Source organism: Aegilops tauschii, chromosome 4 (genome assembly GCF_002575655.3).
Source record: "Aegilops tauschii subsp. strangulata cultivar AL8/78 chromosome 4, Aet v6.0, whole genome shotgun sequence".
NCBI lineage: Eukaryota > Viridiplantae > Streptophyta > Magnoliopsida > Poales > Poaceae > Aegilops > Aegilops tauschii.
The window spans coordinates 122995920-123011113 of record NC_053038.3 but is presented as its reverse complement, the minus strand read 5'-3'; the positions used below and the strand labels follow the sequence as shown (position 1 = coordinate 123011113).

General features: G+C 45.6%; 1 protein-coding gene across 1 annotated transcript; it reads left to right on the top strand.

Annotated features, from left to right (window-relative positions):
- The first annotated feature begins 4364 nt into the window (after window positions 1-4364).
- Window positions 4365-11831, top strand: LOC141021225 (uncharacterized). The gene is made up of 2 exons (XM_073496394.1): window positions 4365-5488; window positions 11342-11831. Exons 1-2 carry the CDS (start codon window positions 4486-4488, stop codon window positions 11560-11562), a joined length of 1224 nt encoding a protein of 407 aa, XP_073352495.1. The 5' UTR covers window positions 4365-4485; the 3' UTR covers window positions 11563-11831.
- The last annotated feature ends 3363 nt before the right edge of the window (window positions 11832-15194 follow it).

Genomic DNA, 15194 nt, shown 5'->3' with positions numbered 1-15194 from the left:
TTTTCTCCAAGTCTTCATCATCTTACAGCATGTGCCCCTAATCAACATTGCATAACTCTCTGCATATAGCTCCGTTTCGCGCGTGTAATATGTCAAATTGTTCGCCTCGTGATGCTCTACATTTTGTTCAATTGCACCATGTTCATTAGAGGCCATCTTGATGCCCAAATCCCTGTTGCAAGAGTGCTAGTTGCTGTTATCTGCTGGTTCCTAGCAGAACTTGGAGAATTGTTATTTTTGTATCATTTAATCTGTGCATCTTATGGGCATGAACTCTACATGTGTTTTGCTGTATGCCATGCCATCTTTCCAAGGGTGTATGCTATGTATTTTTGTGATCTCTGTGGTGACTAGCACAAGCATGCAAACTAGGCCCCGTAATGTTTCTGATTTCAGAGAGTAATTTCTCCAAGTCTGTCTGCTGTTATTTTGTTGCCATGTAAACTTGATGCTACACAGAGATCCATGCATATTTTGGAGATGTTCAGTAAGGATGATTTGTAGATATAGCTGTAATTGATCCATTCCTGCCCTTGTTTGCAATTATGGAGTGCCATAGAATGACTCAATCGTGCTCTACTTTTGCTATAAAATATTTCTGGCAGATTCTTAACATGATATTCATTTTTGCCAAGCTTGTTGTAGTTATTCCATACATGCTATGCTTTTGTTCTTGCCATAGATAGCTTCATAAACTTGCCATCTTGCTGTAGGTATGATTGTTTTGTCATGCATTTCTTTGTGGTGAGTGCATCAAGCTCACCAAGATGCCCTCATATTATTATTTCTGCCATGCTCTGTTTTCTGCTAAGTCTGGAACCTGATAACGAAACTTGCTATGTTTACAAGGTTGCCATCATATCTTCTGGTCCTTTTTGGATTATGGTCAGTAAGGGACTTTTGTCATATGAATTTAGTAGAATACTGCCATGCCTTGTTTTACCATGTTAAGTTCCTATAGCATGTTGATTTCGTGCTCTGAACATTGCTACCTGATGCTGTTTTCTGCCATGTCCAGTAATTTCACCAAGTCTGTGAACCTGTTATCTTTTGCACTCTTGCCATGCTTGTTTGAGCTTGTTATGTTGTGATCTAGCCGTAGCTCAGTGTTCATCTTTTGTCAAGCATCTCCTGTAGATTACTTCCATATGCTTTGTTGCTATGTTGGAGTGCTGTAGCATAGTTTCTTGTTGCATTCTAAGTGCTATCATGCTGTTAATCGCAGATTCGTGTCATTCTTGTTTTGCTTGCCATTTGCAAACCGTGCATCCGTTTCCGGTGATCTTTATATCGATTTCGACCGAAATCATCTCATCTTTCCAGTGGCATGCTTGGTTTGCCAAGTTGCTGCGTTGTTCATCTTTTTCCTTCCGGAGCACGCATATGCATCGCATATCATATCTCGCATATCATACATGTTTTGCATCATGTTGCTTGTGCATTTCTCGTGATTGATTGTGGTTCCGTTGCTTGTGTTCTTGTCTTGGGTAGAGCCGGGAGAGGAGTTTGTGAACGAGGAACCTGTTGAGTACGCTTACGAGGATCAAGCTTTCGACAACTCTGAGAACCTTGCAGGCAAGATGACCACCCCTCGAAATCACTTCTATCTTTGCTTTGCTAGTTGTTCGCTCTATTGCCATGCTGCGCTACCTATCACTTGATATATCATGCCTCCCATATTGCCATGTCAGCCTCTAACCATCCTTTCCTAGCAAACCGTTGTTTGGCTAAGTTACCGCTTTTGCTCAGCCCTTCTTATAGCGTTGCTAGTTGCAGGTGAAGTTGAAGTTTGTTCCATGTCGGAACATGGATATGTTGGGATATCACAATATCTATTATTTAATTAATGCATCTATATATATTTGGTAAAGGGTGGAAGGCTCGGCCTTATGCCTGGTGTTTTGTTCCACTCTTGCCGCCCCTAGTTTCTGTCTTACCGGTATTATGTTCCTTGAGTTTGCGTTCCTTACGCGGTTGGGTGATTTATGGGACCGCCTTGACAGTTCGCCTTGAATAAAACTCCTCCAGCAAGGCCCAACCTTGGTTTTACCATTTGCCACCTAAGCCTTTTTCCCCCGGGTTTTCGCGAGCCCGAGGGTCATCTTTATTTTAAACCCCCGGACCAGTGCTCCTTCGAGTGCTGGCCCAAACCGAGCGATATCCGGCGCCCCCTGGACAACCAGGGTCTATGCCAACCTGACGTCTGGCTCATCCGTTGTGCCCTGAGAACGAGATATGTGCAGCTCCTATCGGGATTTGTCGGCACATTCGGGGGCTTTGCTGGTCTTGTTTTACCATTGTCGAAATGTCTTGTAAACCAGGATTCCGAGACTGATCGGGTCTTTCCGGGAGAAGGTTTATCCTTCGTTGACCGTGAGAGCTTATGATGGGCTAAGTTGGGACACCCCTGCAGGGTTTTATCTTTCGAAAGCGGTGCCCGCGGTTATGAGGCAGATGGAAATTTTTAATGTCCGGTTGTAGAGAACTTGTCATTTGACCCAATTAAAATACATCAACCCTGTGTGTAGCCGTGATGGTCTCTTCTCGGCGGAGTCCGGGAAGTGAACACGCTTTGAGTTATGAATGATCACTTCTCGGCGGAGTCCGGGAAGTAGGAGTTCAGGATCACTTCTTGGTCATTGCTAGATGACGACCGTTCCGTTGCTTCTCTTCTCACTCTCTTTTGCGTATGTTAGCCACCATATATGCTTATTGCCTGCTGCAACTCCACCTCATTACACCATCCTTACCTATAAGCTTAAATAGTCTTGATCTCGCGGGTGTGAGATTGCTGAGTCCTCGTGACTCACAGATTCTACCAAAACAGTTGCAGGTGCCGACGATGCTAGTGCAGATGATGGGATCGATCTCAAGTGGGAGTTCGATGCGGAACGTGGTCGTTACTATGTGTCTTTTCCTGATGATCAGTAGTGGAGCCCAGTTGGGACGATCGGGGATCTAGCATTTGGGGTTATCTTATTTTCATTTGGATCTTGACCGTAGTCGGTCTATGTGTGTATTTTGGATGATGTATGAATTACATTTATGTATTGTGTGAAGTGGCGATTGTAAGCCAACTCTTTATCCCATTCTTGTTCATTACATGGGATTGTGTGAAGATGACCCTTCTTGCGACAAAACCACTATGCGGTTATGCCTCTAAGTCGTGCCTCGACACGTGGGAGATATAGCCGCATCGTGGGCGTTACAAGTTGGTAATCAGAGCCATCCCCGACTTAGGGGCCCCTGCTTGATCGAATCGCTGGCGTTGTTGAGTCTAGAACAAAAATGTTTTGAGTCTTAGGATTATATATATCGGAGAGTAGGATTCTTTTTACTCCTCAGTCCCTTCGTCGCTCTGGTGAGGTCTCCTGACGTAGAAGTTTTGACTATTCTCTCCTCAATTTCACTAAAACATTTTTAGGATCACGCGGGTATCTTGGAATCGTTCCGATGGTTTTGTGACGAGAACATTGTTCTTGGTGCCTCCTGACATTTAGGGGTTGTGGCAGTGTCCCGGGGAGTTGAGCTCCGAGGTGTTGTCGTCACAATTTTATCGTTGCAGTTCTGGAATACCTGAGTTTCGCTGACATCGAAATCTCTTTTATGCAGTTGTTGGTGAGATCACCTCGACGCCACCCAGTACTGGGGCGGGAGTTCGGGAGTATTGCCATAACTCGTATAACGGATGTTTTTCGAAGGTTGAGGTAAACGATTTCCGAAGGTTTCTTGGTTATGTGTTGACGGATGGATACAGCTGGATCTAGGTATTGTTAGTTTGGGTGATATATTTTGTGTCCCCTGTATCCCCAACACCAGATAGCATAACCAGAAAGTTTCGGGAGTTTATAAGTGGGAATTCAAGTAGCCTTAGGATATCTTTCCGACAGACGCATGATATGAGATTGGGGTTCGACGTCTAGTGGTCCGCCTGTACACGGTTGGTTTTACAGTGGTCTCGTGGTGTCTTAAAGAGTCCTTGGCTATGCCGACTCGGGGACGCTTCGTATGTCATGTGCACAGCCTTGTACATGATGGTGCTGTACGATTGAGCCCGTGTGGGCCCCACCACGAAAACTTCGGACGAAATATCTATCATATGTTTGTTCCGGCTTACTCTGCAAGCCAATAATTTGTTTTGTTTTGTATTGTGGTATTCGAGTTGCTTCGAAATCATATGTTGATTCCATATCTTTTTCAAGTGGCTTCTCAACTTATGGAAGTGTGATGATTTACTACGGAATTCATTCGTTCATCCTCGTTCGAATGTTTATTGTGAAGACTATATGTTGCAATTTCTATCCGTTGATTCTACTTGTCTATTTGTCTATCAAGATGCTAACGGATGTCACCCTCTTCAGGATGGCTCCGCCAACGCGTCAGAATCCGGATCACAATGAAGGGAGTCAAGCGAACCCTCCGCCACCACCTCCGCCTCCGGAGGCATGGCAAGCTATCATGGCAGCCACCAACGCCAATGCTTAGATGATTATGCAACTCTTGCAAGAACGCACCCAAGGGCAAGGCAATCAAGGCAATCAAGGTCAAGGCAACAATCAGTTTCACTTCGGTACCCTCAACCAGTTTCTCGCAAATCAGCCCAAGTCTTTCAGCTACTGTGCCGAGGCCACGGATGCCGATGATTGGCTCGTGGACATCAACAAGCATTTTGAATGTAGCAATGTCAGGCCTGAGGACTATGTCAAGTTCGCTTCTTTCCAGCTCAAGGACCAAGCCGCTGATTGGTTTCAGCAATACAAAGATTCCAGAGGAGGTCGTGTGATCACTTGGACTGACTTCTGTCGGGATTTCAAAGCGCACCACATTCCACAAAGTGTTGTTGAGAGCAAGCGTGAGGAGTTCCGCAATCTCAAGCAAGGCAACATGTCTGTGTATCAATACAACATCCAGTTTCAGAAACTTGCTCGCTTCGCTAAACAAGACGTTCCTGATGAAAAGAGCATGATCTATCACTTCAGAGGTGGCCTTAGAGAGGATCTGCAGTTAGCTCTCGTTCTTGTTGAGCCTACTCAGTTTGATCAATTCTATAATATGGCACTGAAGCAAGAGGTTGCTCAGCTCAAGTGTGAGGCTAAGAGAGTCAGGGACGCAGTTCAGTCTTCTTCTTCCTCACTTGTGGCAGCTAAGCAACAGAAGTTCTGGTTGCCTCCTCCTCCTCCGTTTCGTCAGCCTTACCAGCAGAAGAACAAAGGTGGCCATGGTTCTTCCAACTCTGGCTATCAGAACAAGTCTCAGAATCAAGCTCCAAAGTCCAATGCTCCTTATCACCATCCACTCTCAGAGGTGACTTGCAACAAGTGTCAGCAGAAAGGTCACTATGCTAACAAGTGCTTCAACCAAAGGCGCCTTCCGCCTCCTCCTCCTGTCAGATCTTCCAGCAATGCAGTGGTCAAGCATAATCCAAAGTCTGCAAAGGTGAACATGATGAATGCAGCTCAAGCGGAGGAATCTACTGATGTGATAATGGGTAATCTTCCTGTTAATGATATTCCTGCAAAAGTTCTTTTTGATACTGGTGCATCGCTTTCTTTCATATCAAGACCATTTGCATTTAAGCATGAGTTGGTTTATCAAGATTTGCCTAGACCGTTATCTGTTGTCTCTCCGGGTAAATTCATGAATGCAAGCTCCATGGTTCCGGATGTTTCCATCAAGATGGGCAACTATAAATTTCTGTCTTCTCCAGTTGTTCTTGGTGACTCGAATATTGATCTTATTCTCGGGATGGACTGGCTTTCTAAGCACAAGGCTCAACTTGATTGTGCTGCCAGGGAAATTTAATTGACACACTCTTCTGAGGATGTGATTATTTATGCCGCTCGTGATGAAACCATTCGGTTTTTTCTCTCAATGAGAAGGGCAAATTGAATGCCATCTCTCAAATTCCAGTCGTTTGTGAGTACCAAGATGTCTTTCCAGAAGAGCTTCCGGGTATGCCTCCTCATCGGCCAGTTGAGTTCGTTATCGAACTAGAGCCTGGTACTGAACCCGTTTGCAAGCGTCCATACAAGCTTGGACCCAACGAGCTGAAGGAATTGAAGAAACAGCTCGATGAACAAGAACGTCTGGGTTTGATCAGACCGAGTTCATCTCCATGGGGTTGTGGTGTTCTTTTTGTAAAGAAGAAGGATGGCACGGACCGACTTTGTGTCGACTACCGTCCATTGAACAAGAAGACAATCAAGAACAAGTATCCACTTCCCAACATTAATGAGCTATTCGAGCAACTCAAAGGTGCTAAAGTTTTCTCGAAGCCTGACCTTCGAATGGGTTATCATCAGATTCGCATTCGTGAAGAAGATATTCCCAAGACAGCATTCAGAACAAGCTTTGGTTCTTATGAATATACTGTCGTGTCTTTCGGCCTTGTCAATGCTCCTCCAGTATTCTCTCGGATGATGAATTTCATCTTCAACCCCTATACCAATGAATTCGTCCTGGTGTATCTCGATGATATATTGGTCTTCTCCAAGAATAAGAACGATCATGCCAAACATTTGCGATTGGTGCTCGACAAGCTCAGAGAGTATCAATTCTATGCGAAGTTCTCAAAATGTGAGTTTTGGCTTGATGAAGTTCTTTTCCTTGGTCACATCATCTCTGCCAAGGGCATCGCTGTTAACCCCGAGAAGGTGTCTGCAATTTTGAATTGGGAACCTCCTCAGAATGTCAAGCAGCTCCGCAGTTTTCTCGGTCTTGCAAGCTATTGCCGAAGATTCATTGAGAATTTCTCCAAGATTGCAAAGCCTCTTTCCAACCTCCTCCAGAAGCATGTGAAGTATGTCTGGTCTCCTGAGTGTGACGTTGCTTTCAACACTCTAAAAGAGAAACTAGTCACAGGTCCTGTTTTAACTCCTCCTGATGAATCCAAGCCATTTGAAGTTTTCTGTGATGCTTCTCTTGAAGGTCTCGGTGCTGTGTTAATGCAAGAGAAGAAAGTTGTGGCCTATACCTCTCGTCAGTTGAAGCCCAATGAGAAGAACTACCCCACTCACGATCTTGAGTTGGCGGCAGTTGTCCATGCATTAATAACGTGGAGACATCTCTTGTTGGGAAGACAAGTGGACATATTCACCGATCACAAGAGTCTCAAGTATATCTTCACTCAGCCCAACCTCAACCTCAGGCAGACTCGATGGGTCGAAATGATTCAAGAGTACAATCCGAGTATTGAATATACTCCAGGCAAGGCCAATGTCATTGCAGATGCTTTAAGCAGGAAGGCTTATTGCAACAGCTTAATTCTCAAGCCATCCCAACCGGATCTTTGTGAAGCTTTCCGCAAGCTGAATCTCCAAGTTGTTCCTCAAGGCTTTCTTGCCAACCTCATAGTCTCTCCTACTTTGGAAGATCAAATTCGTGAGGCACAACTTCTTGATGCCATGGTGAAGAAGGTGAAACGTGGTATCGACAAGGGTCTTTCCAAATACAAGTGCTATCGCATTGATGACAGAGACACTTTATTCTTCGAGGACCGGATTGTGGTTCCTAAAGGTGATCTAAGGAAAGTCATTATGAACGAGGCACACAATTCTCTCCTGTCCATTCATCCTGGAAGTACGAAGATGTACCATGACCTCAAGCAGTCATATTGGTGGACTCGAATGAAGCGGGAAATTGCTCAATTCGTGAATGAATGTGATGTCTGTAGAAGAGTGAAAGCAGAACACCAACGACCAGCTGGTCTCCTTCAACCTCTTGCTATCCCAGAATGGAAGTTTGATCATATCGAAATGGACTTCGTGACTGGTTTTCCAAAGTCCAAGCGCGGAAATGATGCTATCTTCGTTGTCATCGACAAGCTTTCTAAAGTGGCTCATTTCCTTCCTATCAAAGAATCCATCACAACAGCTCAGTTGGCAGAGCTATACACCTCCAGGATTGTCTTCTTGCACGGCATTCCACAATTGATTTCTTCTGATCGTGGAAGCATCTTCACCTCTAAGTTCTGGGACTCCTTCCAGAAGGCCATGGGCACAAACATTCGCTTCAGCACAGCTTTCCATCCTCAAACTAGTGGCCAAGTCGAGCGAGTCAATCAAATTCTTGAAGATATGCTCAGGGCTTGTGTCATTTCCTTTGGCATGAAATGGGAAGATTGTCTTCCATATGCCGAATTCTCCTACAACAACAGCTTCCAAGCAAGTTTGGGCAAGGCCCCATTCGAGATTCTCTATGGCAGAAAGTGTCGTACTCCTCTCAATTGGTTAGAGACTGGTGAACGCCAACTTCTTGGCAATGACTTAATCACTGAAGCTGAAGAAATGTGTAAAGTCATCCGTGATAATCTCAAAGCCGCACAATCGCGCCAAAAGAGTTACTATGATAGTAAGCACCGTGATGTGGCTTTCGAGATCGGAGACCATGTCTACCTCCGCGTCTCTCCAATGAAAGGCACTCGTCGCTTCGGTATCAAAGGGAAGCTTGCCCCTAGATACGTGGGTCCTTTCAAGATCATTGGCAAAAGAGGCGACCTCGCCTATCAACTTGAGCTTCCTTCCAACTTCGCGAACGTGCACGATGTGTTCCACGTGTCACAGCTCCGCAAGTGCTTCAAGACGCCTGAGCGCACCATCAACTTCGAAGAGATTGACCTCCAAGAAGATATGTCTTATCATGAGCACCCCGTTGCTATTCTTGAAGAAACTGAGCGCAAGACTCGCAACAAGTCAATCAAATTCCTGAAAGTGAAGTGGTCGTGCCATTCCGACCCGGAAGCCACCTGGGAACGCGAGGATCATCTCCGTTCCGAATATCCGGAGTTCTTTCAGTCCTAGATCTCGGGACGAGATCCTCTCGTAGTGGAGTGTTGTAACACCCCGCATGTAACTTTCCATATTTGTAACTCCAACTCTTGCCATTTTCGGCTATGTGCTATGATATTCTCCTCGTGGTCGGGTTTTATCTTTTGTTTTGCATTTTGTTCATGTCATGCATTTCATATCATGTCATCACGTGCATTGCATTTGCATACGTGTTCGTCTCATGCATCCGAGCATTTTCCCCGTTGTCCGTTTTGCAATCCGGCGCACCCCTCTTGTTTTCTTTCATGAGCGGGTGTCAAACATTCTCGGAATGGACCGAGGCTTGTCAAGTGGCCTTAGTATACCACCGGTAGGCCACCGGTCAAGTTTCGTTCCATTTGGAGGTCGTTTGGTACTCCAACGGTTAACCGGGCATCCGCAATGTCCATTTGTGTGTTGCAGCAAAACCCCCCTCAAAACCAGCCCAAAACCCACCAACCTCTTTTTCATGCTGTAGGTCGTTCGATCACGATCGTGTGGGCGAAAACCGCACCTCATTTGGAGCCTCCTAGCTCCCTCTACCTATTTATATGTGAGCCCTCCCGAAAAACGTTCGCAGGCAAACCCTAACCCACTTCCCTCCACGCCGCCGGACGCGTCCGTACCCCGCCAGACATATCGCCGCCGCCGCCCGCAGCCTATCGGCGCGCGCCACGTGGCACACCACCGCGCCCCGCCGGGCCCGAGGCCGGCCCGCCCGCGCGCGACCGGGCCCCGAGCCGCCTCCCGGCCTCCGCCGTGCCCCGCCGCCGCCGGCGCTGCCGTCCCCGCCACCTCGCCGCTCGCCGCCGTGCCCGCCGCCTCGCCCGTCGCCGGCGTGCCCGCGCGAGCCCGCCTCCGCCGCCGCGCGCCTCCCGAGGACCGCCGCCGCCGCGCGCCCGCGCCTCGTCGCCGGCGAGCGCCGTCGCCCCCTCCGGCCGCCGTCCTCCCCCGCCGTCTCCTCCTCCTCTCCCGTCGCCGGCAACGACCCCGGCCTCGATCTGGATCGGGTCAACTGCGTGCGTTGACTTTCTCCCCGACCCCCAATTTTTCTCCAAGTCTTCATCATCTTACAGCATGTGCCCCTGATCAACATTGCATAACTCTCTGCATATAGCTCCGTTTCGCGCGTGTAATATGTCAAATTGTTCGTCTCGTGATGCTCTACATTTCGTTCAATTGCACCATGTTCATTAGAGGCCATCTTGATGCCCAAATCTCTGTTGCAAGAGTGCTAGTTGCTGTTATGTGCTGGTTCCTAGCAGAACTTGGAGAATTGTTATTTTTGTATCATTTAATCTGTACATCTTATGGGCATGAGCTCTACATGTGTTTTGTTGTATGCCATGCCATCTTTCCAAGGGTGTATGCCATGTATTTTTGTGATCTCTGTGGTGACTAGCACAAGCATGCAAACTAGGCCCCGTAATGTTTCTGATTTCACCGAGTAATTTCTCGTCTTTGTCTGCTGTTATTTTGTTGCCATGTAAACATGATGCTACAGAGAGATCCATGCATATTTTGGAGATGTTCAGTAAGGATGATTTGTAGATATAGTTTTAATTGATCCATTCCTGCCCTTTTTTGCAATTATGGAGTGCCATAGATGACTCAATCTTGCTCTACTTTTGCTATAAACTATTTCTGGCAGATTCTTAACATGATATTCATTTTTGCCAAGCTTGTTGTAGTTGTTCCATACATGCTATGCTTTTGTTCTTGCCATTGATAGCTTCATAAACTTGCCATCTTGCTGTAGGTATGATTTTTTTGTCATGCATTTCTTTGTGGTGAGTGCATCAAGCTCACCAAGATGCCCTCATATTATTGTTTCTGCCATGATCTGTTTTCTGCTAAGTCTGAAACCTGATAACGAAACTTGCTATGTTTACAAGGTTGCCATCATATCTTCTGGTCCTTTTTGGATTATGGTCAGTAAGGGACTTTTGTCATATGCATTTAGTAGAATACTGCCATGCCTTGTTTTACCATGTTAAGTTCCTATAGCATGTTGATTTCGTGCTCTGAACATTGCTACCTGATGCTGTTTTCTGCCATGTCCAGTAATTTCACCAAGTCTGTGAACCTGTTATCTTTTGCACTCTTGCCATGCTTGTTTGAGCTTGTTATGTTGTGATCTAGCCGTAGCTCAGTGTTCATCTTTTGTCAAGCATCTCCTGTAGATTACTGCCATATGCTTTGTTGCTATGTTGGAGTGCTGTAGCATAGTTTCTTGTTGCATTCTAAGTGCTATCATGCTGTTAATCGCAGATTCGTGTCATTCTTGTTTTGCTTGCCATTTGCAAACCGTGCATCCGTTTCCGGTGATCTTTATATCGATTTCGACCGAAATCATCTCATCTTTCCAGTGGCATGCTTGGTTTGCCAAGTTGCTGCGTTGTTCATCTTTTTCCTTCCGGAGCACGCATATGCATCGCATATCATATCTCGCATATCATACATGTTTTGCATCATGTTGCTTGTGCATTTCTCGTGATTGATTGTGGTTCCGTTGCTTGTGTTCTTGTCTTGGGTAGAGCCGGGAGAGGAGTTTGTGAACGAGGAACCTGTTGAGTACGCTTACGAGGATCAAGCTTTCGACAACTCTGAGAACCTTGCAGGCAAGATGACCACCCCTCGAAATCACTTCTATCTTTGCTTTGCTAGTTGTTCGCTCTATTGCCATGCTGCGCTACCTATCACTTGCTATATCATGCCTCCCATATTGCCATGTCAGCCTCTAACCATCCTTTCCTAGCAAACCGTTGTTTGGCTAAGTTACCGCTTTTGCTCAGCCCTTCTTATAGCGTTGCTAGTTGCAGGTGAAGTTGAAGTTTGTTCCATGTCGGAACATGGATATGTTGGGATACCACAATATCTATTATTTAATTAATGCATCTATATATATTTGGTAAAGGGTGGAAGGCTCGGCCTTATGCCTGGTGTTTTGTTCCACTCTTGCCGCCCCTAGTTTCTGTCTTACCGGTATTATGTTCCTTGAGTTTGCGTTCCTTCCGTGGTTGGGTGATTTATGGGACCGCCTTGACAGTTCGCCTTGAATAAAACTCCTCCAGCAAGGCCCAACCTTGGTTTTCCCATTTGCCACCTAAGCCTTTTTCCCCCGGGTTTTCGCGAGCCCGAGGGTCATCTTTATTTTAAACCCCCGGACCAGTGCTCCTTCGAGTGCTGGCCCAAACCGAGGGATGTACGACGCCCCCTGGGCAACCAGGGTCTATGCCAACCCGACGTCTGGCTCATCTGTTGTGCCTTGAGAACGAGATATGTGCAGCTCCTATCGGGATTTGTCGGCACATTCGGGGGCTTTGCTGGTCTTGTTTTACCATTGTCGAAATGTCTTGTAAACCGGGATTCCGAGACTGATCGGGTCTTTCCGGGAGAAGGTTTATCCTTCGTTGACCATGAGAGCTTATGATGGGCTAAGTTGGGACACCCCTGCAGGGTTTTATCTTTCAAAAGCCGTGCCCGCGGTTATGAGGCAGATGGGAATTTGTTAATGTCCGGTTGTAGAGAACTTGTCACTTGACCCAATTAAAATACATCAACCCTGTGTGTAGCCGTGATGGTCTCTTCTCGGCGGAGTCCGGGAAGTGAACACGGTTTGAGTTATGAATGACGTAAGTAGGAGTTCAGGATCACTTCTTGGTCATTGCTAGATGACGACCGTTCCGTTGCTTCTCTTCTCGCTCTCTTTTGCGTATGTTAGCCACCATATATGCTTATTGCCTGCTGCAGCTCCACCTCATTACACCATCCTTACCTATAAGCTTAAATAGTCTTGATCTCGCGGGTGTGAGATTGCTGAGTCCTCGTGACTCACAGATTCTACCAAAACAGTTGCAGGTGCCGACGATGCGAGTGCAGATGATAGGATCGATCTCAAGTGGGAGTTCGATGAGGAACGTGGTCGTTACTATGTGTCTTTTCCTGATGATCAGTAGTGGAGCCCAGTTGGGACGATCGGGGATCTAGCATTTGGGGTTATCTTATTTTCATTTGGATCTTGACCGTAGTCGGTCTATGTGTGTATTTTGGATTATGTATGAATTACATTTATGTATTGTGTGAAGTGGCGATTGTAAGCCAACTCTTTATCCCATTCTTGTTCATTACATGGGATTGTGTGAAGATGACCCTTCTTGCGACAAAACCACTATGCGGTTATGCCTCTAAGTCGTGCCTCGACACGTGGGAGATATAGCCGCATCGTGGGCGTTACACCTGGCTATCGATCTGTTCTCCCTCTTCCTGAACCGCCACCGGGTCATCCCTTTATATAGAGAGGTTGATGCCCAGCGGCTCTCAGAGTCCCGGCCGGCTTATAACAGTATCCGGCTCGGACTCTTAACTACTCTTGCCTTACATTACAAGTCTTGCCATAACGGCGGTTTATCACTACGGGCCTTAAGCCGCCTCCGGGTCTTAAGCCCATTATTGATCCGCCATCCTCAAGCTTGGTACTGGGCTTCACGTGATGATCATTATGACTTTACCCGGCCCCTCCTGGGAGGGTGACTCTAATGGTTATATCCTCAACAATGTGTATTCCTAGTTTTTCAAATACACCGCAGAACACATGCACAGATGGAGTTGAGCACTACATTTTTTTATTCACAGACCCAAATGTGGCAATAAAAAAGTAATTAGCACTCACATTAATTTTGAGAACACCAGAGAGATGCTTCCAAATTTCTTTACAAACCACACAATCAAAGAAAAGATGTGGGATGGCTTCATGCTCTAAACTGAAAACACAGTCTAGTCGTTTGTTGATATTCCTTTTCTACAGGTTATCTCTAGTCATAGCTTGTTCCGGCATAACAGCCAGGGAGAAACCTAAACTTTTGGGGGAACAAAAATAAACCAGGCGGACAGTATGCATATGGGTTGAACACCCCTAAAGTTGATAATACTATACAAAGAACTAGTTGAATATTCACCTTTAGATTCGTTTTGTCAAATGAGAGTCACAATCATCAGAGAGGCAAATGCTTTCAACAATTTGTTCAATGATATATCAGGATTCCATCATAGCACGTTGATGACCCACAAGTATAGGGGATCAATATTAGTCCGTTCGATAAGTAAGAGTGTCAAACCCAACGAGGAGCAGAAGGAAATGACAAGCGGTTTTCAGCAAGGTATTTTCTGCAAGCACTGAAATTGTCGGTAACAGATAGTTTGATAGCAAGGAAATTTATAACGAGTAATAAGTAGTAACGGTAACAAAGGTGCAGCAAGGTAGCCCAATCCTTTTTGTAGCAAAGGACAGTCCGGAATGGTCTCTTATAGTAAGCAAAGTGTTCTTGAGGACACACGGGAATTTCATCTAGTCACTTTCATCATGTTTGTTTGATTCGCGTTCGTTACTTTAATAATTTGATATGTGGGTCGACCGGTGCTTGGGTGTTGTTCTTACTTGAACAAGCCTCCCACTTATGATTACCCCTTCTTGCAAGCATCCCAACTACGAAAGAAGAATTAAGATAAATCTAACCATAGCATGAAACATATGGATCCAAATCAGCACTTACGAAATAGCGCATAAACTAGGGTTTAAGCTTTTGTCACTCTAGCAACCCATCATCTAATAATTATTCCACAATGCCTTCTCTTAGGCCCAAAGATGGTGAAGTGTCATGTAGTCGACGTTCACATAACACCACTAAGGGGAACAACAACATACATATCATCAAAATACCGAAAGAATACCAAATTCACATGATTACTTATGACAAGACTTCTCCCATGTCCTCAAGAACAAAAGTAACTACTCACAAATCATATTCATGCTCAAGATTAAAGGGGTATATAATAGCATCAAGGATCTAAATATATAATCTTCCACCAAATAAACCAACTAGCATCAACTACAAGATCTAATCAACACTACTAGCAACCCACAGGTACCAATATGAGGTTTTGAGACAAAGATTGAATACAAGAGATGAACTAGGGTTTGAGATGAGATGGTGCTGGTGAACATGTTGATGAAGATTGGTCCTCCCATGATGAGAGGATCATTGGTGATGACGATGGTTCGATTTTCCCCTCCAGGAGGGAAGTTTCCTTGGCGGAATCTCTCCGTCGGAGAGCAAAAGTGCTCCTGCCCAGGTTCCGCCTCGAGACGGCGGCGCTTTGTGATAACCCACAAGTATAGGGGATCAATTGTAGCCTCTTTCGATAAGTAAGAGTGTTGAACCCAACGAGGAGCTAAAGGTAGAACAAATATTCCCTCAAGTTCTATCGACCACCGATACAACTCTACGTATGCTTAACGTTCGCTTTACCTAGAACAAGTATGAAACTAGAAGTACTTTGTAGGTGTTGTTGGATAGGTTTGCAAGATAATAAAGAGCATGTAAATAAATT